The sequence below is a fragment of the Adiantum capillus-veneris genome, chromosome 15 (assembly GCF_014529385.1).
Source record: "Adiantum capillus-veneris isolate H3 chromosome 15, ASM1452938v2, whole genome shotgun sequence".
Classification (NCBI taxonomy): domain Eukaryota; kingdom Viridiplantae; phylum Streptophyta; class Polypodiopsida; order Polypodiales; family Pteridaceae; genus Adiantum; species Adiantum capillus-veneris.
The window spans coordinates 108,502,313-108,529,439 of NC_140945.1; the positions used below are offsets into that span (position 1 = coordinate 108,502,313).

Genomic DNA, 27,127 nt, shown 5'->3' on the forward strand with positions numbered 1-27,127 from the left:
AAAATAAAAGAGAGAGATCGTTGATTTGCTGACGTGGCAATTGTTGTACAGACAGCTCGCGTTTTACGCTAACTGCTAATGTGACAGTGTACGGAATTCTGCGAATCGCACTGGCAGTTTGGAGCGCTAGCTTTTGAGCCAGGAAGGTTTTAAGAATTGAAGCTTTTCATGTATTGCTTTTGAGAGGCCATGGGCCTATAAATATGTACCTGGAGGGTCTCTTGCACTCTGATTTGCTGACGAGCACTGAGCAGAGAGGCCCTCTGTCTTTGTACCTTTGCTCAAGCATTGATATTAAAATAAATACCGAAAGGAGCGCCAGACTTTGGGGCCAATATCTCTGGGCATGGAACTACGCCGAGCGGTGTGGTCTCTTATTAAATTGTGATTTAAGTTTATTTAAGTAATTCTCTCGTGTGTTGTGCTAGATTTCTCAACTTGGGGTGTCCAAGTCTATTACAGTGGTATCTGAGCTCAATCGATTTTCCTTCCAAGGAGAATCCGATCCGTTCTATCGCGACACACATGGATTCATTCGAAGTGAATGATGAACAAGGTCAAATATGTCTGATTTAGAAAAGGAACCACAAGAATTTCTACACCCACAGGTTGACTGTTTTTTTGAAGGCCTACCAGGCGAATTACCTCCTTGTCCTGAGGATCACACGATTGATTTGATTCTCGATAGTACACCATCGAACACGCCACCTTATCGAGTTAGCTGAGCCCAAAATGAAGAAATAATGAACCAGGTAAAAGAACTACTTAAAAAGGGTGTCATCCAAACTAGCACTTCACCTTTCTGCTCACCGGTATTGCTAGTACTAAAGGAAGATGGATCTTGGAGAATGTGCATTGATTATAGAGCTTTGAATAAAATCACCATCAAGAACAGATTCCCTATTCCAAAGATCAATGATGCTCTCGACAGACTTTAAGGGTCCTCTTGTTTTAGTAGAATTAATATGAAGAGTGGATATCATCAGATACGAATTGCTCCCGGAGACGTCTTCAAGACAGCTTTTAGGATGACTTTTGGTTTGTACGACCGTTTGGCCTTATGCATGCTCCAATGACATTCAACCGTATGATAGATAGGATTTCAAAGAGTACCGATCGTTTGTGGGCACCCTCTTTGACGGCGTCATTGTCTTTTCCAAGAATGAAGCAGAACACAGACACCACCTGTTGGTGTTCTAGGCAGTGCGGAAGCATAAATTGTTTATAAGTGCGAAAAAGAGAGAATTTTTCTTGCTTGAGATACACTTCTTGGGACACATTGTCTCAACAGAAGGACTAAAGATGGACCTGGCCATCATTGAGAGTATTGTGATTGTCCTGATTTTAAGAATGTTCATGGAGTTCGAAGCTTTTTGTGCTTGTGATCGGTTCATTCGAATTTGCAGAGATAGCTTCTCCTTTACATATGCTGACTTAGAAGGAGTTCCCTTTACTTGGGGACCAACAGAGGTTGCAGCCTTTGAGACTCTCAAGAAAAAGTTGACAACAAGACAAGTTTTGGCCTTAGCGGACTTGCAAAATCCATTTGAAGTTTACAGTGATGCTTGTGGTCGCAGTTTGGGAGCAGTCTTGATGCAAGAAGGCCATGTCATTGCTTACGAGAGCAGGTTGTTTTCATGACCTGAAATGGTTGCAGATTTACGAGAAAGAGCTCTTGGCAGTTATCCATGCTCTTACACAGTGGCGACACTTTCTACTCGGAGTTTATTTTACTGTCTTTACATACCATCAAAGTTTCGCTGCTACTTGTCACAAAAACAGCTTTCGGAAAAAGTAAATGAGGTGGGCTAACATCTTGTCTCACAGTTCCAGTTCCAGATAGTCCATGTTCAGGGACTAAAGAATTTAGTGGCAAATGCGCTGTCTAGAAAGCCCTTGGTTCTGTCTATTTCCGCGATACATCATCGAAACTTTGAGAATATGGTAGTTCAGTACGCCACAGATCCTGATTTTGCAGATATATTTCACCTGATACAGAGTGGAGAGACAATTGCAGGCTATTCCATACGGGACGGCTGTTTGATGCAAGAAACGATGTTGTGTGTTACACAGCTTTTGAGGGAAAAGGTTTTGACAGAGTGCCATTGTCCACCTTTTTCGGGCCATCGCGGCATAGATACCACTTTGAAGAGCGTTGAGTGTTACTTTTACTGGCCGAGGCTTAAAAAGGGTGTGGCCAGGTTTGTTCGCAGTTGTTTGGTACGCCAAAAGGTCACGTTTGACAGGCATAAGGCACAAGGACTTCTACAGCCTTTACCCATACCCTTCCGTCCCTGGGAAAGTATTGCCGTGGATTTATCTTCCAAAGACTCAAAGTGGGCATGATGGCATTTGGACAGTCATGGACAAATTTAGCAAGCAAGCCCACTTCATTCTAGTAACGAAGAAAGTTAAGTCTGACCATTTGGCGAGATTATTTGTTTCATAGATTTTTTGGTTACATGGCGTGCCTTAGTCCATAGTCTCGGACAGAGAGTTTGTTTTGGAGAACATTGGCACGTGGTTGCAGTTCTCATCCTCGTTCCACCCACAGACAGATGGGCAATCTGATATAGCCAATTCAGTGGTTTTGGATTTATCGAAGTCTTACATTTCGGATCAGAAGACTCAATGGGAAAAGTACTTGCCCTTGGTGGAATTTGCTTACAACAATACGGTTCATTCATCGACGGGGAAGGCGCCATTGGAAGTAATTGAGGGTGCTAAGAAGGTTCCTCCATTTCCAAGCACCAAAGATAAGATTTTTGAAGTGGATCAGTACACGAGAGATTTGGACACTGCTTTTGCCAAGGTTCATGAGGCTGTTGAGAAGTCTCAAGTACGGCATAAGAAGGCAGCTAATAAACATCGACGCGACTTGCAGTTGAAGGAAGATGATTTGGCTCTCTTACGATTTGAGAAGGCATGCCTGAGGAAAAGAAAGGTAAAGAAGCCGCTTTTTTCAAAGCTAAGTATGCGATATTATGGCTCTTTCCAGATTCAAGAGAAGATAAATGATGCATCCTTTAGATTGAAGTTGCCAAATACTTGGAAGATTCACAATGATTTTCATGTGAGTTTCTTGAAAACCTTTCAAGGGTGAGGTGGCGGCGAAAGGGAGCATGAGGAGCGACTTGAAGTAGAAGAGAGCGAGGAGATATTCGTTCCCGATTAGATATTGGCTCACAAGGAAAGGAAAGTGAAATGTAAAGTGATACGGCGGTTCTTAGTGAAATTCAATAACTATCCGGCATTGGATGCTAAGTAGATGGAGGAGGAGGACCTAGCAGGTACTCCTTAGATATTGGAACTATACCTTGAGGCTTTCGATCTAGCTTCGACTATTCTAAGAGATCCTGCAGATCAGCAGGGTTGAATCTAGTGTAGACGAGAGTGCACAAGAGGGGAGTTACTCCGCTTCTATGTCATAGATACTCCAGATGGAATAAAGTCACTGATTTCCTTTGGATTTTAGGGATACTCATGTGCTGACAGTATTCTGCTATATGATGTCATGAACGAAGTACTTTGGAATGGGAATTCCCAAAAATGACTTTGATTTATGTGTGCTCTCTCATGTGACTGTGTTTGAGTGCAGGTTTGAGAGACGAAATGACGTTAGCATTTCGGTCTTGAGATTCTATGGACATGATAGCAATAAGAATTAATCAATCCGACATCAGTGAGGTCTTGTGTGGATCTAGATGCGATTGCTAAACACATTGCAGAGAGATCAGATGTGGATGTTCAGTGACTGTCGTCTTTGTGCAAGTGTTGGATTTGTGTTGTCTAGTGCGTTGGTACTTAGAGTTGGTGTCTATTGAATTAGTTTCTGGTTTATGTTTTTTTGCAGGTGTAATCGAGGGGGATTACAATTCTTTCAAGAGGGGGGTATATTACAAAATGATGACGTGGCATGTCCACTTATAAGTTGTTCCAACTTATTGGGTACTCGTCCGATGGGGCCCTTGGTGACACCTAGAGAAAAATAAACGCGAGATATCAGTGATTTGCTGACGTGGCAATCGATGTACGGTCAGCCCGTGTTCTAGTGCCAGATTTTGGGCCAGGAAGCTTTTAAGAATTGAAGTTTTTCATGTATTGCTTTTGAGAGGCCATGGGCCTATAATATGTACCTAGAGGGTCTCTTGCACTCAGATTTGCTGATGAACATTGAGCAGAGAGGACCCTTTGTCTTTGTACTTTTGCTCAAGCATTAATATAAAAATAAATACCAAAAGGAGCGTGGAGATCTACTAATCTGTGTAGCTCTATCTAGGAGAGTCCCAAGAGCTGAAAACAAAATGTCTTGGGGTTGTGCTGAGAGCTGCTGCTCTAGAAGAAATCCGTCACCTGCCTCTGAGTGTCTCCTCTGCTAGGACGTGTAGAACTCCATAATAAAGCGTGTGGGTGCTTGCGAAGCTCCAACAAGAATAGCCCAAAGCATCTCTGGTCCACATAGTCCATCACCCTAGACAAAGGCCCAAATCCCTCCGTGAAGAGACAATGAAATCGTTTGAATATCTCATAATATATTTGGGCTTTGACATATGTAATGCTGCTCTATCTCTGGCTCTAAGTCTCATAGGTGGTCTGATAATCTTGCTGATCTTTGAACGTGTGAATGCAAGTGATGGTGCGTCCAAGGTATACTGAAAAGGTGGCAATCTGTCCATAGTAAAACCATGCAACTAAAACCAGGCCGACATTTGTGCCTACCAACATCTAGGGTCTCACCCCATGGTGAGCTGTGGAGATGACTTGAGGGCCAACCCAGCATAATGATGACTTGGAAGCTCCCACAAGCCATGCATGTAAGATATTAATCTACTAAGTGCCTCTATTATGATTGGGGTAGCTCTCAATTCTGCTCTGACAACCTCATGTGGCCTGCGGTCTTACATTGGATCAAAAGTCCTTACCTTGAGAAAGCCGATGTAAAAGTTCTGAAATGTTTTGGTGATTTGTTGGGAGAGAGACACCAACATGATGATGTGGGTCCCATTCAGCCCTCTCAAGGTCTGCCTAGCCATTACTAGAAAAGTGTTTCCTTTTTGTTTTTAGTATTGATGAAATTTTTAGGGTTATAACTGACACTTTTGCAAAGGATGGATGTACCTCGAACATGCTTGATTGAATGGAACTATATAGACGAATTGAAAAACACTTATTAGATCTGAAATCATTGTCATCTACTTTTGTCCCCCTCTTTATTGCTATTGAGGTTTCTTATCTGAGAATGATGTTTTTTGGAGTTGAAATTGTTGTTTTGGATATGCACACTTACGACATTCTCCGAGCTCTCTTTGCTTGTAGTTCAATCTTTTGGTCCGAGTTCAATGAATAATCAGTACAATGAGTCATTCCAAAGCTGCAATCAATAGAAGACTTGTCTGTATTAAGTTTAGGCTTTCTGTTTTGCTCTTTTCTTGTAAGCATCAGTGTATCTATAGAGGCCTTTCTTGTTTTAGGATGTGCTTTTTTGGGTTGCCGACCTGAATTGTAGTTCAATCCTTTTGTCTGAGTTCAATGAATAGCTAGTAGATACCGAGTCATTTCATGCTGTGTAGGTTTTCCATAAGTTACTCTCAAGAGAACACCTTGTCTGTATGAAGTAGGTTTTTGGTTTTGCATCTTTTCTTGTAAACATTAGACTGTGTAAAAGTCTTCCCCATTTAGTGTGGGCAAAGATTTGCTTTTCTTAGGGTGTGCTTTTTCTTGGTTGCCGTCATCCTTCAATGGGTTTGTGTAACTGTTTAAGCACCAGCTTCATAATTGCCATATTCTTTGTTTGAATAGAACTTGGATACTCCAAACGACGAAGACCCCCATGTTAGGGTATTAAATCTTGTTGTCAGGACTCGATTATTCAAGCCAGACATTCTTTCAGCATAAATAAAGAGCATGAACAATGGTTTGATCAATGCATGTGACTCTGTGCAGGTGATTCTACCCAATGGGTTGCGTGTATTTCTCATGGAAGACCATGAGTTGGGCCTGGTGAGATGCTTAGTTTTCACTTTGGTAACTGATTTCTGCTGTGTGAAAAAACTTGTCTCTTTGTTGGTCTTCTAAATTTCTGTTGTCCATATAATGTGCTATGAAGAACGCCTTGTGCACTTCAGTTTCCATGTAGTTTATGAAACTTTAGCAGTGTATAAAGTGGTGTTTGAGAAATGCTAGGCATCCTGGAATGTTGCGATGGTGACATTTTATGATTCTTGACATTTGTTGATTGTTTTAGTTTGTTTTTCAGGTCGGTGGACAACTTTTTGTGAAAGCAGGAAGCAAGGATGATCCAACTGACAAGGTCTTCACAATAGTTGCATCAGCTTAATCTGTTTCTCAAAATTTCTCAAGTTTTTCCTTCTAGGGACCCTGCCACCACCTTATGGTCTCGCGAATTTTTTGCCATGCAGGTGGGACTGGCAACAATCAGCTCAATTGTTCAGCGCAGTGGGGGTACCAAACAAAATCCTGGCGATGTGTTGGATGCTAAGCTAGAAGTAAGTGGAGTTTAAACAGGACTCTTATACATTGTAGAGTCTTTGTGACTTAGATTTCATAGCATGGTTATCTTCTGAGAAGATTTTCTCTTAGCTACCACAATGCTGTTAAATTTATAGCATCTCAAGTGAATGGTTCAATGTGATCCCATTATTTATTTTGGCGTTAGGTATTTATTTTACTTATTTGTCAAAGTCTTGGCTAGGAAAATTTGCTGAGGGGAGTATATAAGCACACCTAGCCCCTATTGTAGCTATTTCATTGCCCAGTTGGTTAGTTCAGTAGTCTCTCTCTCTCTCTCTCTCTCTCTCTCTGAGGTAATGCCAGAGATTCAAGCGGCAAGGGAGAAGGGAAAGACGGCCTTCTACAGAGATGGCCGAGTTGTGATTGTAGAGCGGCACTCCACATGACGGTGCGAGACCCGTTGGACCACCCTCAAAGTTGCCACGTGGAATTGTAATGGATCTATGTGACTTGATGTGGGCGCCTTTGAGGATAGTTTCAGGGGAAGAGACATCGTCTTCTACTCTGAGACACATCAGGCCCATGGGCAGTCTATGTCTCACATCAGTGGATATAGATGGGAGACTGCCTATAGACAGGAGACACGATCAGAGCGTAGAGGGCGGGGATCAGGAGGAGTGGCAGTGTTATTCAGGGAGGAGTTGCAGCCATTGATACATATAGCCCGCAGAGATGAGCAAGCTAGGTACATGTGGGTGAGACTGAGAGCAGAGACAGACAGATATCTTCACATTGCTATTTGCTACTTTCCCCCGAGTACGTCAGTGTATGCACCACCCAGAGGACAGTCCCCTTTCTCTATTTTGGATGATGACATATGGGAGTTCTCTAGAGATGGTGACATCATCATTCTAGGGGATTTCAATGCTAGGACTGCCCATCATCAGACAGTATTTTATGATACTTCAGAGGAGATGCTGAGAGAGCTGGATGCTGCAGAGACAGGCCTATCCAGACTATCACAAGATGGAGAACACACTGAGTATGGACGACACTTGATAGACATGGGGACTGCACATGGATTGGCCATCTTGAATGGCCTACAGAGATTTCCCGCCTCAGGGGGTTTTACATGCTTTCCACACAGACATGGAGCCAGCACAGTTGACTATGTCATGGCATAGCCGAGCCTCATCTCTAGTATCCAGGATCTCACAGTTGGACCCAGACCTGTTGGTGTGGCAGTGGATCATGCTCTTGTGTCAATGACCATCTCTTTTCAGTTTAGTGTAGCACACAGGCTACGGACAGCAGCCCCTACTCGCTACACCTTCATGCGGGAGACAGACTCTGTATACATAGATGGGATCTACAGACGCCTATGCACAGAGGAGCCAGGGCGACCTCTGAAGGAGCTTACTACTATATTGACACAAACACTACATGATGCAGCAGCAGAGGCATACCCACATACCCAGCCTGAGCAGAGACGCTGTTCGAGGAGCATGCCCCAGAACAGTTGCTATGATGAGGAATGCCGGGACACTAGAGCTAGACTTCAGAGGGAGGTGCTTTTGGGGGACATCACTCACAGACAGTCACAGATTGACTTCCGACGCCTAGTGCGGCGGAAGAAGAGGGAATTTTTGGCTCGGCTAGAGCAGGATCTATATCAGTTGTTCTTGAGTCAGGACTCACGTGAGGCATGGCGGCTCTCTCAGGAGCACTCTCCCCCCCCCGCCATCACTTCTACAGAGGACTGGGGCCAGTACGCATCATCTCTGTACACAGTTCCTGAGCAGCCCCCCCTTCGCGACCCTCCCGATCCATGCCCACACACATGTGCTTTTTTCACCGCGGAGATGGTGAGGAAGGCCATTGACAGGATGAGGACTGGGAGAGCATACGATCATGATGGTTTAGTGGCTGAGCATTTCACACATGCCAGAGATCTACTAGCAGAGCTTCTAGCAGTGATGTTTAACTGTGCCATGTGTGAGGGCTTGCCTGATACTTGGAGCCTATCTACTATTGTACCTATCTTCAAGTCGGGAGACCCTATGGAGCCTGGGAATTATTGCACTATCATGATTGGACACACATTCGCACGGTTGTACGCATCTATTCTTGAGCAGCAGCTGAGTAGATGGGCAGAGAGGGAGGGGATACGCGCAGCCAGGCAGGCAGGGTTCAGGAGGGTTTTTTCTACTCTTGACCATATCTTGACACTCAGAGCCATCATTGAGGAGGGTAGATCGCGTGGGAGACGGATCTATTGTAGCTTTGTGGATTTCCGCAAAGCATTCGACACAGTGCCTAGAGCTAGATTGATGCGCAGATTACAGCAGATGGGAGTACCCACAGAGCTCATTTGGGGGGTCATGGCATTATATAAGTCAGTAGTGGGGCAGGTACGCACCTCAGAGGGTCTATCCACACCGATTCACTCCACTATTGGGGTGAAGCAGGGCTGCCCGCTCTCTCCTACTCTATTTGGTATGTATGTGGATCAGGTTTCTGACTACATTGAGAGAGTGGTGATAGAGGTGCACAGCTGGTAGGGACATGGATTCCATTATTGTTATATGCTGATGATATTGTGTTGATCTCTGACTCTCCGGAGGGGATGCAACATCACTTGGATGTATTGAATAGGTTTGCTCGGGAAAGTGGTTTGTCCGTCAACCTTGGTAAAACCAAGGTCATGGTATTTAATACCACCCCACAGTGGATCAGGAGGTCAGCACCAGCATTCACATACGTCCAGGAGACTGTGGAGTATACAGATGCATACACTTACCTCGGAGTGGTTTTTAGTGGGCCAGCATTTTCATTGAGGAGGGCAGCAGAGACTAGACTGACCAGAGCCCATGCAGCATTGGGTAGAGTGGAAAGGATGTGTTCACAAGTTCAGTTTCAGAAGCCTAGGACGAAGCTTTGGCTCTTTGACACTCTGGTGGCTTCTGCATTGCTTTATGGAGCTGAGATCTGGGGACCTTCATTAGATCATCACGGGAGGATAGGCCGCAGTGATGGATGGGGGGACATGGAGAAGCCTCTGGTCTCTATGATCTCGCGGCTCATTAGAGCCAAGGCCTCAGTACCACGTGCTATTGTTCGAGCAGAGCTAGCTGCCCCCCCACTAGTGGTTGAGGCACTCACCAAATCGGTCTCCTTCATACACCGCATGTGGGAACTTCCCAGAGACAGATATGCCCGCCTTGCACTTGAGTCCTCTCGACAGTTAGCCATGCAGGGAGATACAACATGCTGGTATGGCGAGATGACATCATGGTTTCAGGCGCATGGGTTCAGCATAGACAAATTGCGTCCCTTCCAGTACTCACTGGATGCACCCTCTCTGACTCTTACACAGTCCGAGATCACCAGGCTCATCCGCCAGGACTTGACTCAGCTAGACACCAGGAGGACATGGATACAGCCAGTACAAGAGCTGGGCACGAAGATGGCTTTCTACAGAGAGCATCTCCTCCAGCTTACGTTTGATGGCTTTGTGACGAGGCCGAGATACATGGACACCCACTTGTCTCATGGGATACGATGTGCTATTGGCCAGATACGTACATCTTCACACCAGCTGCGGATCGAGACTGGGAGATACAGCGGAGTACCAGCAGAGGCCAGGATATGTCCCCTGTGTGACATCGAGCCTGAGACAGAGTTGCACTACACATGCCACTGCCCCGTCTACTACGAGATACGAGGCCACTTCTATTGCTTGTTCAGAGAGGGCTTTGGACCATTCTCCAGAGTCATGCAGTACGAGGATTAGAGATGCTTGGGTTTGTTTTTGCTCGAGCTACGCAGACATAGAGAGAGCCTGATGAGAGGAGAGGCTAGCCAGTCCCAGGGACAGATCACAGATTTCTTTAGAGCTGCCATTGGACACCCAGAGGAGTTACTACCACAGCAGCGCTCGTCGTCTCACACCAGAGGCACACTGATCGACCAAGCGACTGAGCTGGGAAGATCCAGACGCCCATGACTGCAGAGGACTACACAGTATCGGCGGAGGCTGCATCAGAGGATTCGGATCACTTTGGCTCGACATGCACGACGCTCGGTCAGACTACTGACCATGGAAGAGATTGATGAGATCCGCCAACGACCGATGCTGGATCTCTTGTGATCTAGCTATCCCAACTAGCTGCTGTTCACACCTAGTAGTTTAGGATTCCATAGTATTTTATTGTGACATTTGTCATTTCATTTTTGTCATCTTGTTACTCTGACTCTGACTTTATATCAGATCCACCACATTGTAACTTTCTGGTCTCATAGGTCACTTTGGCCTTTTGAAGACGTTAATATAACATTTCATTTCTCTCTCTCTCTCTCTCTCTCTCTCTCTCTCTCTCTCTCTCTCTCTCTCTCGCGGAGGATAGTGGACTGTCGGTGAATTTGGGTAAAACCAAAGTTATGGTGTTTAACACCACACCGCAGTGGGTTAGGAGATCGGCACCTACATTTGCATATGGCCAGGATACAGTAGAGTACACAGATGCATACACATACCTTGGTGTGGTATTTACAGGACCGAAGTTTACTCTTAAGAAAGCAGCCGATGCTAGATTGTCCAGAGCCTCTGCGGCCTTGGGAGGGTTGGAGAGGATGTGTTCATGAGTGCAGTTTCAGGAACCACGAACAAAACTTTGGCTCTTTGATACTGTGGTGGCTTCGGCTATGCTTTATGGGGTCCAGATTTGGGAACCATCTGTGGATCAAGATAATTGGAAGTCAATGGAGAGACCGTTGGTATCTATGATTTCCCGAATGATTAGAGCCAAGGCCTCCGTACCACACGTGATTATCCAAGCGGAACTAGCTACCCCTCCGATAGAAATTGAAGCTCTTACCGGATCAGTGTCCTTTATACATGGTTTGTGGGATACAAATAATTGCTGATATACTAGATTGGCCCTCGAATCCTCTCCACAGTTAGCAATGAAAGGAGATACATCATGCTGGTATGTGCAACTGTCCTCGTGGTTTCAAAAACACAGGTTCAGTATGGAAAGATTACCCCCCTTCCAATACTCTCTTGAGGCTCCATCACTGGCAATCACATGAACGGAGATAAACAAAATCATCTGCCAGGATCTTATACAGTTGGACACTAAGAGGACATGGGTAGACCCTACACAAGAATTGGGCACGAAGATGGCCGACTACAAAGAAAACTTCCTACAGCTATCTGAAGATGGTTTTGTGATTCGCCCGAACTACATGGATACCCACCTGTCTCATGGTTTGAGATGTGCTATTGGTCAGATTCGTACATCCTCACACCAACTGGAAATTGAATTTGGCAGATTTAGGGGAATCCCACCTGAGAGTAGAATTTGCAAGTTATGCGGAATGGAGCCGGAGACAGAATTACACTACATATGCCATTGCATCGTATACTATGAGATACGTGGGCGTTTCCATTGCCTATTTAAAGAAGGCTTTGGACCTCTAGATAGAGTCATGCAATACCAAGATCAAAGGTGCTTAGGCCTGTACCTACTGGAACTACATCAGCACAGGGATAACCTAATGAGGAGACAAAGAGCACTACAACCTCAGAGGCAGATCACAGATTTCTTCGGATCGAGAGAAGCAGGAATGGAAGGAGAAGCAAGAGGCCAGCAGCGAGCACAAAGGAGTACCCACATTCATACCAAAGGCACCCTCATTGACAGGGCGATTGAGCTTAGGAAATCGAGACGACCACGACCGAGATGCAGAAGCACACTTCACCAGAGGAGACTACAACAAAGGATTAGAAGCATTCTAGCCAGACACCCAGAATGCTCCTAAGAAGTTTATCTGATACTTTGTATTTAGTTTTTCGCATTTATTTTCACACTCTCACACTTTTCAGACATTGTACCAGATTCACCACTTTTGTATCAGTTTGGTCTCATAGGTCACTCTGGCCTTTTGAAGACGTTAATATAACATTTCATTTCATTTCATTCCTCTCTTCCTCTCTCTCTCTCTCTCTCTCTCTCTCTCTCTCTCTCTCTCTCTCTCTCTCTCTCTCTCTCCCCTAGAGATAGAGCTCCATCCCTCCTCAGATACCCCACTACCTACACTCAGTTCAGTTTTGTATCAGTTTTTGTTTCATTTGTCTTTCCGATAGACGGATGACATACACACCATGTACATTTGATTTGTCTCATAGGCCGATTTCGGCCTGACATAGACGTTAAAAATCTTTCTTTCTTTCTTTCTTCTTTCTCTCTCTCTCTCTCTCTCTTGCGTGCGCGTGTATTCTCCCCATTGCTCTACACGCACACTTTTTTTTTTGTAAATCTTTGGGATTAATTTACAAGTGGCAAACCTCAAGGCGAGGAAAACCCACAGAAAGGATCATATACAAAAGATATTGGCTAAGTTGTGGTGAATAGTATTAAAAATCATTTTCTTGCTGGACTTCATCAGGCCCAGTGTGGTTTCATTCCACGTTGCCAAATCATTGAGAATTTGGCTAATGCAAGATCATCTTCTTACTGGACTTCATCAGGCCCATTGTGGTTTCATTCCACGTCGCCAAATCACTGAGAACTTGGCTAATGTTTTGATTGACATGGAATATGCAAAATACATGCAGCAGGATGTACTTGTTATGCAAGTTGATATTGAGAAGACTTTTGACATTGTGCAATGGGATTACATTGCTGCCACGATGCTATGTCTTGGATTCAGTCCGAAGCTAGCAAATATTGTTTATTTTTTATATGCTCGGAGTGCGTCTTCCGGGATTCTTGAAGGTGAACTGACAGAACCTTGGCCTCTTGGCTATTCAGTTAGGCAAGGCTGCCCCCTTTGTGCATTGTTGTATGCTATTGCTACTCACCCTTTGTTGATGCAGCTCGATCATTTGACTTCTACTGCCCATCGTCATGGCTTGCAGTTACCCTCGGGTCAAAATTTCATCGGGCAGGCTTATGCAGATGACACTTTGTTCATGTCTCGTAATCGCCAGGCTGATGGCCAAGTGATTATGGACGCTTTGGAGTTATATGGAATGGCGGCTGGTCTTAGAGTCAACTTTTGCAAATCAAAGCTTTTGCTGCTCACTCCATGTGATTGGCATAATCTGTTGTGGCTTGGAGAGATTGTTCCTCCCAATGTGATTGCAAGGCATTTAGGTTATCCAATTGGATGGAATGTCACTCACATTCAAAAAGCGGATTGGGTTATGCAACGCTTGAATGCCAAATTGCATTACTGGAAATTATCCACATGAACTTTGCATGTTCGACTGGGAATCGTTCAAAGTGTCTTGATGGCTTACGTTCAGTTCTATTTGCCATTGTTGCATTGGCCTCATCATTGTCTCGATTCTCTTATGTTAGTTATTTTGTCTCATTTGTGGCAAACACATGCTCACAAAAAAGGCTTGCGCTTGATGTTGATTGGGAAACTTTGCACTCCTAAGGGTTTTGGTGGCCTCAATATCTTGGACTTCCGCAGGTATGCTCTTGCTAGGAAAGCCATGTTGTTGCCTACCCTTGTGCAACAAGTTCAACCTTGGACTCATATGTTTGCTCATGTGTGAGCATATTGTCACTTCCTCCTTTGGTCATTGGCAGTCATGTCTCTGGGAGGTAGTGTTTGGTAAGATGGAAGGGCACATTCCTGGATGTCTGTTTACTTCTAGTTTGATTTCTGCTCGGAAAGATGTTACAATGCATTTATCATGGCATGGTCGGCAGCAACAGTAAGGGATTCACTTCATTTGGAGAGTCTTCATTGGAGTCGGGCGTTCTCTCTTGCTTTGGTTGACCGTTCGCCTCGGCAGGCATACTTTCTATCTTGTCGTGGCCTTCGATTGGTGGGTGATTTGGTTGATGAGGAGGCCTACACTTTACAGTTTCCCCTTGCTGCTCGCCGCTTTGGATTAGGAATGCATTACTGTTAGCTTTGGAGAGAGCTTTAGCACATGCCGACTGATTTTTTACCCATTCCGCCTTTGGCTGATGGCAGCCGCATGTTTGATTGGAAGTTCTGGGACTTTCCACGCGTCAGGTTTATGCTCTTCTTCTACGGCGGGCTTGGCTTGCTGACCATTGTAATGCCTTATGGTCAAATCTGATATTTGGTGTGGAAGCCACTCTTTGCCATTTGGAGTCACTTGCCTTTGAAGGAGTGGTTATTTCCGTGGCGATGCTTGCTTGGTCTTCTCCCCGTGGGCACCTTTCTTAGTGCACGTCACCAAATGCGAAGTGACATCCTTCCAATCAACTATGAGAGAAGAACTAAAGGGATAGCCTAGAATGTGTCCTTGAAGCTTCCCAAAAATGACGTCCCACTATGTGGGCTGCCAATGACCAAAAGATGGCGTGACAATATGCGCACTGGCAATAGCATAGCTTTTCGGGCCAGGCCAGAATATGACACCGCAAGTCCAAAATATTCAGCCCTCCAAGCCGCTTGGAAGAACACAACTTGTCCATAGATAAAAGCCGAAGACCCTTTTTGCTAGACGAGGTCCGCCAGAAGTGCTCCAAAATACTGGACATAAGGGACTACAAGCGCAACTGAGTTCAGGATAGCAGAGGTAAGAAAAACTGCATATAAGCCACGAGAATGCACTGGCCAAATTCGGAGACGTACATGTAATGGCCAAGTGGACAATTTCCAATAATTTAATTTGGAGTGCAGACATTGGAGTACCCAGTGTCACGAGATTGTGACAACCACTATGTATGTTTGCTAGTTTCTTTCCCTTGATTTTTTTTTTTTTTTGGGACCCTCTTGTTAAAATCACAAATGCCCATCCATTGCATGGCCACTCTAAAACGGCCATTGGCCGAGAGTTTCACCCGCAGTCAGGAAGGGCAAGTCACCACGAGATGGTCGGGCCAATCAGCACTGAAATCCGAGCAATAAAGGTTGGCTAGGCTCAATTCAAAGTCATTTAGGCCCCTCGGTAGGACTTTTAAGTTGGTGGGTATTAGGAAATTAAACCAAAGGGAGTCAAATGGACACTTGGCAGTAGGGAAGCTGCATGCATGCCAACACACACTTTCCAAAAGCCTCATCCAAGAGGGGCCGCCCATTTTTGAGTGGGGCTGATTCTTGGACTTCATATTACATAATCGTGCTACACAATGTGTGTGAGTAGTGGGTGCAGGTGATCACAACTTTAATGGAAAGCTTGCCTTCTCCCTTGCTCTATGTAGCACGATGATTTGCTCTCACGCGTCTCTCTCTCCCCTTTGCACATATGGTAATGCCCCTCTAGTTGGGCTTCTCACATGACCATGTACAGTTCGGGGGTTTTATGCACGTTTGCAAAGGCAAGAGCCTTCTGTATAGGAACCAGATTAGCTAATTGCTAATTCCCTTCAGGTACGCAGAGTTCCATCGCGAAGGAATGCGAAAACGGAGAGTTTTCTCGCGTGAAAACTCGTCCGATTTATAGGGGAACTGTCCCATTGCGTGCGGGAGCTTCTGAGGCACGCGTAGACGTGTTTGCTCCGCTCAAAATGATACGAAGCAGAAAATTACAACCTACTGTGTTTTTTTGCAAGTTTAGGATTTTGCACACCTAAACTGCAAGGTAATGCCAAGGGAGCCTCGGGTGCTTAAACAAGAATTTAGAGAGATTTCTCGCGAGGAATCTCGTCTAATTCAAGGGGCAAGTGACCCTAGGTGCGAGAGCTCGAGGGTTACCCACAAAAGTGATCGGCACGCGAATCGGAGCGTAAAACAGAGAATTATAGCTTGCTGTAATTTTTTGCAGGTTTAGGATTTTGGCCAGTTTTGATGCCTACAGGTCCCAAGAGCTTCGGGGAAGCTAGGGAATCACCGAACAGGTGTTTTGGTGCAAATTGGGGGCCAAAAACAGAGAATTTAGTGTGCTGTAATTCCTCGCCAGGTTTTGTAAAGTGCTCTAAAGTGTGTTGAAAGTCACTGTTTACTTGGGATTTTGTCCGTGGAGGCTTCTACTGTGGTTATGTTGCCAAAATCGGATTAGAGTAGGGGAATTTCAGCTTGATAAAAGTGGGATAGCTAGTAGAGGTGCAACAAACTTGGACACCCCAAGTCAAGATTCTACCGCGACACAGCAAAGATTCACTTCAAATTAATTCACAGATCACAAGAGAGTCGACACGGCCCGCGTAGTTCCGTGCCAAGAGATATTGGCCCCAAAGACCGGCGCACCTTTTAGTATTTATTTTTATATTAATCTTTGAGCAAAGTACAACCGACCCGCGAGTGCTCGCTCTCAGACTCTGTGTCCAGATGCTTTGCAGAGTAAGCCCCTAGGGTCACTTATAAAGAATACAAGGGATGCTAAAAAGAGATCCCCAAAAGATTCAAACTCAAAAAGCAATAATCTCCAAAAGCAACTGGTCAAAATCTGCCAATAAAAACCAGCCAACGCTAAAGGCAGATTTTCGTACTTCCGTACAGCTGCCACGTCAGCCTGTCAGCGCAAAAAGCGAGATTTTCGTATAGCCTGGCACGTCAGCAGCTGTCAGCGCCAGACGTGAAAATCCGTACTGTCTATCACGTCAGCATGCCAGCGCATTATTCGGGCGTCCGTACTGGCTGCCACGTAAGCATGCATTTGTGTGTGTGTGGGCACTGCCACATCATCAGTTTGTGACATACTCCCCTCTTGAAAGAATTGTAATCGCAAAAACAGACAGAGGCCGTAAACTGTCTTAGTAGACACTGACTGTTAGTACCGATGCACTAGACACGACCCATCTAACACTTGTACAAAACGACAGTCACATCACAGAACATCACTCGACATCATAGGACATCACATGACAAATCACAGAAATCTCATTCCAAATCTCAGACCATGACCATCGGCAACGTATTTAGTAATCGCATCTACATCCATTCCGGACCTCCCTGATACCCGATTAACTAATCCTTATTGCAATCATGTCTATAGAGATTTATGAGACCGAAATGTTGCAGTCATTTCGTTTTTCAGTTCCTGCACTCAAACAAGTCAAATGAGAGAGTACAAATCAATCATATTCAATTTTTGGGAATTCCGTGTCATAAAGTCATACAACAGAATACTAGTCAACTAATTAGTATCCTTGAAATCCAAAGGGTACATCAGTGACCTTATTAAAAAATGGGGGTAATCTGTTGGCATAGGAGCGGAGTAACTCCCCACTTGTGCAAACCCGCTGCACTAGATTCACCCTCGCTGAATGCGAGGTTCTATCGAAGTAGACCATGCTAAACCGAATGCTTCAAGGTAAAGTTCCAAAATCTGAGGAGTATCTGCTAGGTCCTCCTCCATCCACTTCGCATCCAATGCAGGACAGTTCTTGAATTTAACCAAGAACCGCCTAATCACTTTACCCTTTATCTTTTTGTCCTTGTGTGCCAAAATCTGTTCTAGAACGAGTATCTCCTCGCTTTCCTCCACTTCGGGTTGCTCATCAGGCTCCCCATCAAAACTGGCACATCGCCTTTAAAAGGCTTTAATAGACTCACATGGAATGCATTGTCAATCTTCCAAGTATCGGGTAGCTTGAGTCTAAAGGAGACATCATTTATCTTTTCTTTTATCTGGAAAGGGCCATAATATCTCATGCTAAGCTTTGGAAAAAGTCTCTCCTTTCCTTTTTGTTTTCTTAGGCACGCCTTCTCAAAACGTAAGAGCATCCAATCGTCTTCCTTTAATTTCAAATCTCGTCGATGTCGATCTGCTGCCTTCTTGTGTCGTTCTTGAGGTTTCGCTAAAGCCTCCCGGACCTTGGCAAAAGCAGTATCCAAGTCCCTCGTGTATTGGTCCGCTTCAAAAATCTTATCTTTAGTGCGAAGGAAGGGTAGAACCTTTGGAGCAACTTCAATGATCTCAAATGGCGCCTTCCCCGTCGAAGAGTGAATCGTGTTATTGTAGGCAAATTCCACTTAGGGCAAATTTTTTTCCCATTGAGTCTTCTGATTAGAGATGGACGACTTCAATAATCCGGATCAACAGAATTTGCAATCTCAGATTGCCCATCTGTCTGCGGGTGAAATGATGACGAGAACTGCAACCGTGTGCCAATGTTCTCCCAAATAGCCCTCCAAAACAAACTTGTGAATCGGGAATCTCTGTCGGAAACTGTTGTCTCAGATATATGCCATGTAGTGAAAAAATCTGTGGAATGAACAGTCTCGCTAAATGATCCGGCTTGACTGTTTTCTTCACTGGAATAAAGTGAGCTTGCTTGCTAAATCTGTCGATGACAGTCCAAATGCCATCATGCCCACTCTGTGTCTTCGGGAGATTAAAAATAAAATCCATTGCAGTACTTTCCCAGGGGCAGGTGGGAATGGGGTAAAGGCTGTAGTAATCCATGTGTCTTATGCCTGTCAAACTTGACCTTCTGGCATACTAAACAACTGCGAACAAAGTCGTGCACATCCTTCTTGAGTCTCGGCCAAAAGAAGTAACGCTCCACACCTTTCAAGGTGGTGTCGATGCGCGATGACCCATAAAAGGTGGACAATGGTACTCAGTCAAAACCTTTTCTCTCAACGGCTGTGTGACGCACAACATTGTTTTCTTCATCAAGTAGCCATCCCGTATGGAATATCCCGCTACTATCTCCCCATTTTGTATTTGCGTGAATGCGTACTGATCAACCATGTCCTTGAAACTTCTATGATGAATCGCGGAAATAGCCAAGACTCCGGGCTTCGGAGACAATCTGGTAGTGTAACTGTGACAAGATGTTAGCCCACCGCATTTGCTTTTCCGAAAGCTGCTTCTGTGACAAGAAGTAGCGTAAACTCTGATGATCAATGAAGTCCGTGAAATCGGCTCCGAGTAGGTAATGTTGCCACCGATCACTGCCAAAAGCTCTTTCTCATAAATCTGTATTGTCAATTCTGGCCTTGAAAACAATCGGCTATCATAGGCAGCCACATGGCCTTCTTACATTAAGACCGCTCCCACACCACAACCACAAGCATCACAATATACTTCAAATGAATTTTGCAAGTCCGGCAAAGTCAACACTTGTCCAGTAGTCAGTTTTTCTTTAAGTGTCTGAAAGGCTGTCATCTATGTCGGTCCCCACGAGAAAGGGACTTCTTTCTGAGTCAATATGTGCAAAGGGAAAGCTACCTTTGCAAACTTTCGAATGAACCGCTGGTAGTAAGAACACAAGCCCAAGAAGCTTCTAACTTTATGAACATTCTTTAAATCTGACCAGTCACGTATAGTCTCAATCTTGGCCGGGTCCATCTGTACTCCTGCTGTCGAGACGATGTGTCCCAAAAAGTGTATCTCCGGCAAGAAAAATTCATTCTTTTTGGCATTGATAACTAATTTGTGATCACGCAATGCCTGAAAGACCTGTAGCAGATGGTGTCGATGTTCTGCTTCATCTTTGGAGAAGACTATGATGTCATTAAAGAAAGTGCCGACAAAAGATCGATACTCTTGGAAAATCCTATCCATCATTCGGTTGAAAGTCGCTGGAGCATTGGTAAGGCCAAAAGGCATCACCAAAATTTCAGACAAACCGAAACTTGTTCGAAAGGCTGTCTTGTAGACATATCCTTGAGCGATTCTGATATGATGATATCCGCTTTTCAAATCAATCCTGTTGAAACATGTAGTGGGTCAAGAATATTGTCGATCCTTGGAATCGGAAATCTATTTTTGATAGTGATTTTATTGAGAGCTCTGTAATCAATGCACATTCTCCAAGATCCGTCTTTCTTTAATACCAACAACACCGGAGAGCAGTAGGGTGAAGTACTCGGCTGGATAAGACGCTTTTCCAGGAGGTCTTTCACTTGGTTCATGATCTCTTCATTCTGGGCTCGGCTAACACGATAAGGTGGCCGGTCGATGGTGTGCTTCTAGGAATCAGATCAATAGTGTCTTCCTCTGGACGAGATGGGGGTAACTCGCCTGGCAGGCCCTCAGAGAAACAATCAACATGTGTGTGGAGAAAATCTTGGCGTTCTTTGTTAAGTTCAGACATGTTCGTTCTGTGTTCATCATTCAAAGAACTCTTTCAAATAGTTCGAGTAAACAAAGAGACTGGATTTCATTAATTTGGAAATGGCCAAGTTGATACAATAGGGATGAATTCGCCCTTCAGTTTTACATCAAGTACAAATTTTCAGCCCTTTTCATTAGTCAAAGTCGCTTTCTTAGCCCGATAGTCGACCACAGCCTTGTTCTTATGGTACCAAGGGACTCCTAGGAGGACGTCACGCCCTTCCAAAGGCACGATGTAAGAGTCCTCGTGTCCTATATACCCATGACAATGCAAACGAAGTTTGCCAATGACAGGCGTAATGGCTATGTCCCGCCCGGGCGTCGCTAGAATTGCCTCTGCTGGTGGTCCCATCGTGTCGGGTGTAATCTCGAGCCGTGCCGCCAATTCAGGTGAAATGAAGTTGGCCTTGGCTCCTCCATTGAAGAAAATAAGGGCTTCTTGATCTTTCACTTTGCCCCAAGCTCGGCAAAGTTCTATACTTTTATCTATCTGGCTTGGGTCAGTACCCATGCAATCTGGTACCAGTCTTGCTTTCATCTTGCTTTTTCTACCATGTTCCTGTACTGCTCTAGAACTCTCTAGCCTGTCTTTTGTCTGTCCTTGCTGTGCCTTTTTGGGGCACTTTGCGGAGATGTACCCTTGTTCCCCTTGGTCATCCGAAGATGGTTCCAAGCGGTCCTTACATCCCGTTCATATTCCCGGGTCAGTCAAGAAGAAATAAAGAGCCTTTTAAATTTCAACCACTTGACTAGAGCTTCTTTCCTCAGAAGAAGAGTGGACCACCATGTTCGAGCATTTCCTTTGAGAAAAGATGCAGCCCTCCTAATCTTGGAGTGCTCTGAGTAGTGCCCTTTAGAGAAGGCTATGTCAAACTGATGGATGAAGGCCAAGGCCCTCGGAGCATCTCGGAATCCAAAAAAGGATTCAAATTTTATCGACTGTCCACCTTCTTTAAATTCTTTTGTTTTCTTGCTCTTGTCTTTGAGGAAGTCATATTGGTTGGCTCTGTAGAAGTGCTTCTTCTTTGCATAAAACATATGGTCATCCGAGTCCGAACTGTCAGAGGATGACTCCTCGCAGAGCTATCAGAAAGTGGGCGGAATTTGAGTTTCTTTGCCTTTTTCTTGCCGTTTCCGAAGATTTGCTTTTTGCTTCGCTTTTTGCCCTTTCTGTCCTCCTCGCTCGAGTGAGAAGAGCTAGAAGAATTGCCAGAAGAAGAGAAAGAAGAAGAACTGGAGAGTCCTTCAGAGCGTACACGCTTCTTCTGCTTTCTTGCAGCTTCTTCTGCTTTCTTGTAGATGCAAAAGAAGGCTAACGACCCGAATAACCAGGGTAGTCAGTCGTTTTCTTGCGCTTTTTCAATCGCTTTTTGGATTGATTCTTCATGTCCAAAAGGTGACTGATCTGAGTCTGAACCACCTCTTGAAGTTCTTGTTCTGTAAACATCCTCGGAGAAGGAGGTTTCTTGATTGCCAATTCGATTGGTGGTTCGATGGCTTGCTACCACTGAGTGTCCACTTCAGCGATGGATTGCTAAGACAAAAAAATTTCAAACTGAGGGTCTTTCGCAAACTGAATCATCTGCTTTGTGCACTCGTTAACCTGCTGTCGACGCTGCATCTCTTGAAGTTCATACCGAGTAGGCCGAGGTGGCCCGTACTCTGCTTCTGTTAATTCGTTTAAATCTTTTGCGTGGTCTCCTCTCGCCTCAACGGTTGCAGAAGAAGTAAATTGATTCTTTTCGGAATCTATAAGTGTTGCGATATAAGGGATCGGATTTCCTGGTAGAAGAGAAATCGGCCGTGCTCTGATACCACTGTAATAAACTTGGTCACCCCAAGTCAAGATTCTACCGCGACACAGCAGAGATTCACTTCAAATTAATTCATAGATCACAAGAGAGTCGACACGGCCCGGCATAGTTCCGTGGCAAGAGATATTGGCCCCAAAGAGTGGCGCGCCTTTCGGTATTTATTTTTATATTAATCTTTGAGCTAAGTACAACCGACCCGCGGGTGCTTGCTCTTAGACTCTGCGTCCAGATGCTTTGGAGAGTGAGCCCCTAGGGTCACTTATAAAGAATACAAGGGATGCTAAAAATAGAGCCCCCAAAGTTTCAAACTCCGAAGCAATAATCTCCAAAAGCAACTGGTCAAAATCTGCCAATAAAAACCAGCCAGCGCTAAAAGCAGATTTTCGTACCTCCGTACAACTGCCACGTCAGAGTGTCAGTGCAAAAAGCGGGATTTCTGTTTAGCGTGCCACGTCAGCATGCCAATGCATTATCCGCACGTCCGTACTGGCTGCCACGTCAGCATGTGTCTGTGTGTGTGTGGGCACTACCACGTCATCAGTTTGTGACAAGAGGTTTACATGTTTTTCTCAAGTGTAATAAGAATAAAGAGATACCGAAAGGGGCGCCAGTCTTTGGGGCCTACAAGGTGTCGTGTGCTTGGAAGCGCTCTAGCTGCCAAGCCATGTTATGTTTGAAGTGTAAATTCCAGTCACAAGCTTATCGTGAAGTCCCTTTGTGTCGTAAAATTCAAGTAAAGTTAAACAGAGTAAAGATGGGGTGAGAGCTAAAGTCTACCGCCCTAGGGGCCGGTTTCACCTAGTCCAGTTTTTGCGCGGCCGATACATCCCAAGCTAGCGGATAACGAACTATGGTATGCGAAGAAACAATCTCCTTGGCCACAATATCTGATGCCAATCCCAAAGGTAATGGCTTGGATTTACGAAAATTAACTTTGAGGCTTGCTGCCAATACAAACAAGTGAAGAGTATGCATAATGTGCTGCACATCCTCATAGCGATTGTGAAGCATAAATAAAGAATCATTCACATAGGCTTGACCGAGAAAATGCTTTCTAGATGGTAATGTTAGGCCATGAAATCTGCCAGTGGACCAAATACCTAGGCAAGGGGCGTGTAGCAATTGCACAAAGCAAAGCATTGAGAGGACATCCCTGCCTTACTGAACGTCCCAAAGGCCAAGGTTCTGTAAGAAATCCATCCGTGTGCACACAAGAAAAACATGACACAGGATAGCCTAGGCCCAAATCCCAAGTGTTGCATGGTATTCGCAATGTAATCCCAAAGAATAATATCAAATGCCTTTTCAATGTCAACTTGCATAACCAAGACATCCTGTTGAGTGTATTTTGCATATTCCATTCCAATGATGACATTGGCGAGGTTATTAGTAATTTGACGTCGTGGAATGAAACCGTATTGCGATTGATGTAAGCCTTGATGCAAAAAGCACCTGAGTCGGTTAACAAGCATTTTGGCCATCAATTTATATACTACAGGCATGAGCGTAATAGGTCCGGCTGCCAATGAGAAAATTCTTCATATAATGCATGCTTGGGTATTAACTTAAGCAAGCTTTCTTTCCAAGAGGAGGGCAATTCTTGCTACTCTCAGGCTGTACTCATCATGATCAAAAGTGGCAGCTTTACATAATCCAAAAAAGACAAGAAAAATTTCATAGTAAGACCATCCCAACCGGGAGTTTTCCACCGGCCCTAATCAAGCAAGCTGGCATACAATTCCGTCTTAGTGAAAACAACTACCAAGTCTTGAGCCTGCTACATTGAAAGATGGGAGTAACATGAGATAGAAACAAGCGACGCGCTTGGGGAACTTCTTGCGTGGGAGAAGAAGGAGCCTTTTATATCGTGCCATAATGAGAGTGCAGGGCATGAACAAGCTCTCGTAAGGAGGAGGTCTACTCCCCCGACGATAGTTTAACTCTCCGTATAGCTTGAGACTGCCTAGAATGATGTAAATGCTTGAAGAATTGTTTAGAGGCACATCCTTTATCTGCAAAAGGCTGTTGGCGAGCTCGAGTCTGCCATTTGGCGGCTGGCCAGTTTCCTCTCATCGTTATGCCACAATATAGTGCGAGCAGAGAGCAACTCAGTCATTTGAGACTCAGTAAGAGAGGAATTGTTAGCGAAGTGCATCAATCTACCACAACTATCCTTTGCTTGTGTAACCTGTTCTCTCGATTGTGACAAATAATACCCGCCATAATCTTGGATAACACAGTGAACACGCATAACAAAGTGAAAGCAGGCTGTATCCATATCAACATGCATCTAAGAGGTCAAAGGCGGGATAATGTCAACGATCATGGTGCGAAAAAGTTCATGCTTGAGATAAAAGCATTATTGACATGCAAAAGTCTCTCCCTGCGTAGGGAGTCATTGACAGAAAAGGGGCCAAAATGGAGTTTCAATCATGTGGGAAGATGATCTGAGGGACACATAGCATAATCAATCCGCATATCACATACAAAGTTGTCATAGTGCTGCATGTGAAAAGGATACCAACAAAACAGTGGAGCGCGATACATAGATCGAGCGTTATGTTGAAAAGTGAATCCTCAAATCATCTGCATGCAAAAGGGGGTCACAAATCCAATCCATTACAAGTCAACATAAAGTGATCCCATGATTGTCGTTCCATATGAAGCATGTGAGAGTGCCCAATAGTATTATCCACAAGGTTTGGTGCATTATTAAATCCCTATAGAGAAATGCATTGGAATGCCAACAATATGAGGAGACAACACTCCACAACCGTGCCCAATCAGTAGAGGCTGTGTATGCATACAATCCGCCAAATTCAAAGACTTTCCAATTAACAATACCTTGGATGATCATCCATCGCCCAGCTGGGTCATTGATGACCAAGGTCGGGAAGAGCTCATGTCGAACAAGCATAAGCACTCGAGAATAGCCAGCTGAACTTGCATAAGCTATCCAATAGCCCAAAAAGTAAGACGTTTGTCTGGCACAACAAAGAAAAAGCAGGTTGCAGGCTGTATCCATATCAACATGCAACTGAGAGGTCGAAGGCGGGATAATGTCAACGATCATGGTGCGAAAAAGTTCATGCTTGAGATAAGCATTATTGACATGCAAAAGTCTCTTCTTGAGTAGGGAGTCATTGACAGAAAAGGAGCCAAAATGGATGTGGGAAGATGATCCGAGAGACACATAGCATAATCAATCCGCATATCACATACAAAGTCATCATAGTGGTGCATGTGAAAAAGATATCAACGAACCAGTGGAGCGTGATACATAGATCGAGCACTATGTTGAAAAGTGAATCCTCAATCATCTGCATGCAAAAGGGGTCACAAATCCAATCCATTACAAGTCAACATAAACTGATCCCATGATTGTCGTTCCATATGAAGCATGTGAGAGTTTCAGTAGTATTATCCACAAGGTTTGGTGCATTATTAAAATCCCCATAGAGAAATGCATTGGAATGCCAACAATACGAGGAGACAACACTCCACAACCGTGCCCAATCAGTAGAGGTTGTGTATGCATACAATCCGCCAAATTCAAAGACTTTCCCATTAACAATACCTTGGATGACCATCCATCGCCCATCCGGATCATTCATGGCCAAGGTAGGAAAGAGCTCATGTCGAACAAGCAGAAGCACTCTAGAATAGCCAGCTGAACTTGCATAAGCTATCCAATAGCCCGCCAAGTAAGACGTTTGTCTGGCAAATTGATGCTGGTTGTGCTCTTGAAGAACCAGTATGTCCGCGCGACATGTATGTACATAGTGCCAGGTAAGCGGCTACTTGTCGTGATTTCATAACCCACACGCATCATAGGAGATGCAATTTACAGAAGTATACATCCTATATGGTATATACAGTGGGCGAGGAAAGTGGAAAAAAGAGACTTAGGAACTAGTGCACATTGGCACATCCTCTCCAGCTGTAGGTACATGAGGAGTCGAGTCAAAACCTAGACGAGGAGGATAATAAGGGCACCTTGTGACGAAGAGACTTCTCCTATAACAAGCTTCCTTGTAGGAGCGAACAACCTTGTCCTAGGCTTCAGCCAAAGAAGTGAGTTTTTTTTTGAGTAACATTCTTCAAAGGGGACACATAGTTACAAGAAAATGCCAGAATATGAGCTTTAATAGTTTTCTTGGGCACTATCCAAGCCTTAGAGGTTGAAACCTGTTCTCTCCCTTTTTCTTTAACATTGGGAGAAACAGGAAGTGAAGGCAATTGTACTTGCTTCCCTTTGCCTTTATTCACCCTAGCTGTCTTGGAAGAAGTTGAAGCACCTTTGGTTTGTACCTTAGGAGAAGATTTTGAAGGTGAGGGAGATTGAGGGGTAGGGACAACTGAAGGAGGTGGTTGCAGATTTGGTTCCGGACATTCGGATTGCACAAGACCAAATTTGCCACAACCGAAGCAAGAGTTTGCAAATTTACCCCATTTGAGTTTGAATGGTCGCTTTCTAATCACTGTATCGACCGAAATGCCTACTGGTGTGGGGATGTCCGTATCCCACAGAACACAGAAACGATTTGTGTTTGCATCCAACTTAGGAGCGCAAATGACTTTGCCAAATTGGGCAGCCAACACTGGAAGCAAGTGATGCGAAGTGCAAGGAAAGTCAACCACCTCAACCCAACCGGGGCACTTGTGACGAATAAGGCTCTGATAATCCTTGGTGAGAACCCGGGGCAAAATATGAGTCATTTGCGTATTGAAGAAGAGAGGAGAATTTCAAGCAAAGCATCCCTAACATCCATATCTGCTAACAAAACTTCATAAAAAATCCTCTCGCGCCAAAGTAAACCCCCCGAATTGTTGCAGGAAA

At 44.6% G+C, this 27,127-nt stretch overlaps 1 protein-coding gene across 7 annotated transcripts in view; it reads left to right on the forward strand.

Moving 5' to 3' along the window:
• LOC147441240 (uncharacterized) overlaps positions 1–27,127 on the forward strand; it is a 162,907-nt gene that overhangs the window by 30,615 nt on the left and 105,165 nt on the right. For all 7 annotated transcript variants that reach the window (XM_086482925.1, XM_086482924.1, XM_086482922.1 and 4 more), the window contains 3 exons: positions 5,944–6,000; positions 6,257–6,310; positions 6,420–6,506. In XM_086482925.1, the coding sequence (XP_086339051.1) occupies positions 5,944–6,000; positions 6,257–6,310; positions 6,420–6,506 (198 nt within the window). The remainder of the gene's footprint in view (positions 1–5,943; positions 6,001–6,256; positions 6,311–6,419; positions 6,507–27,127) is intronic.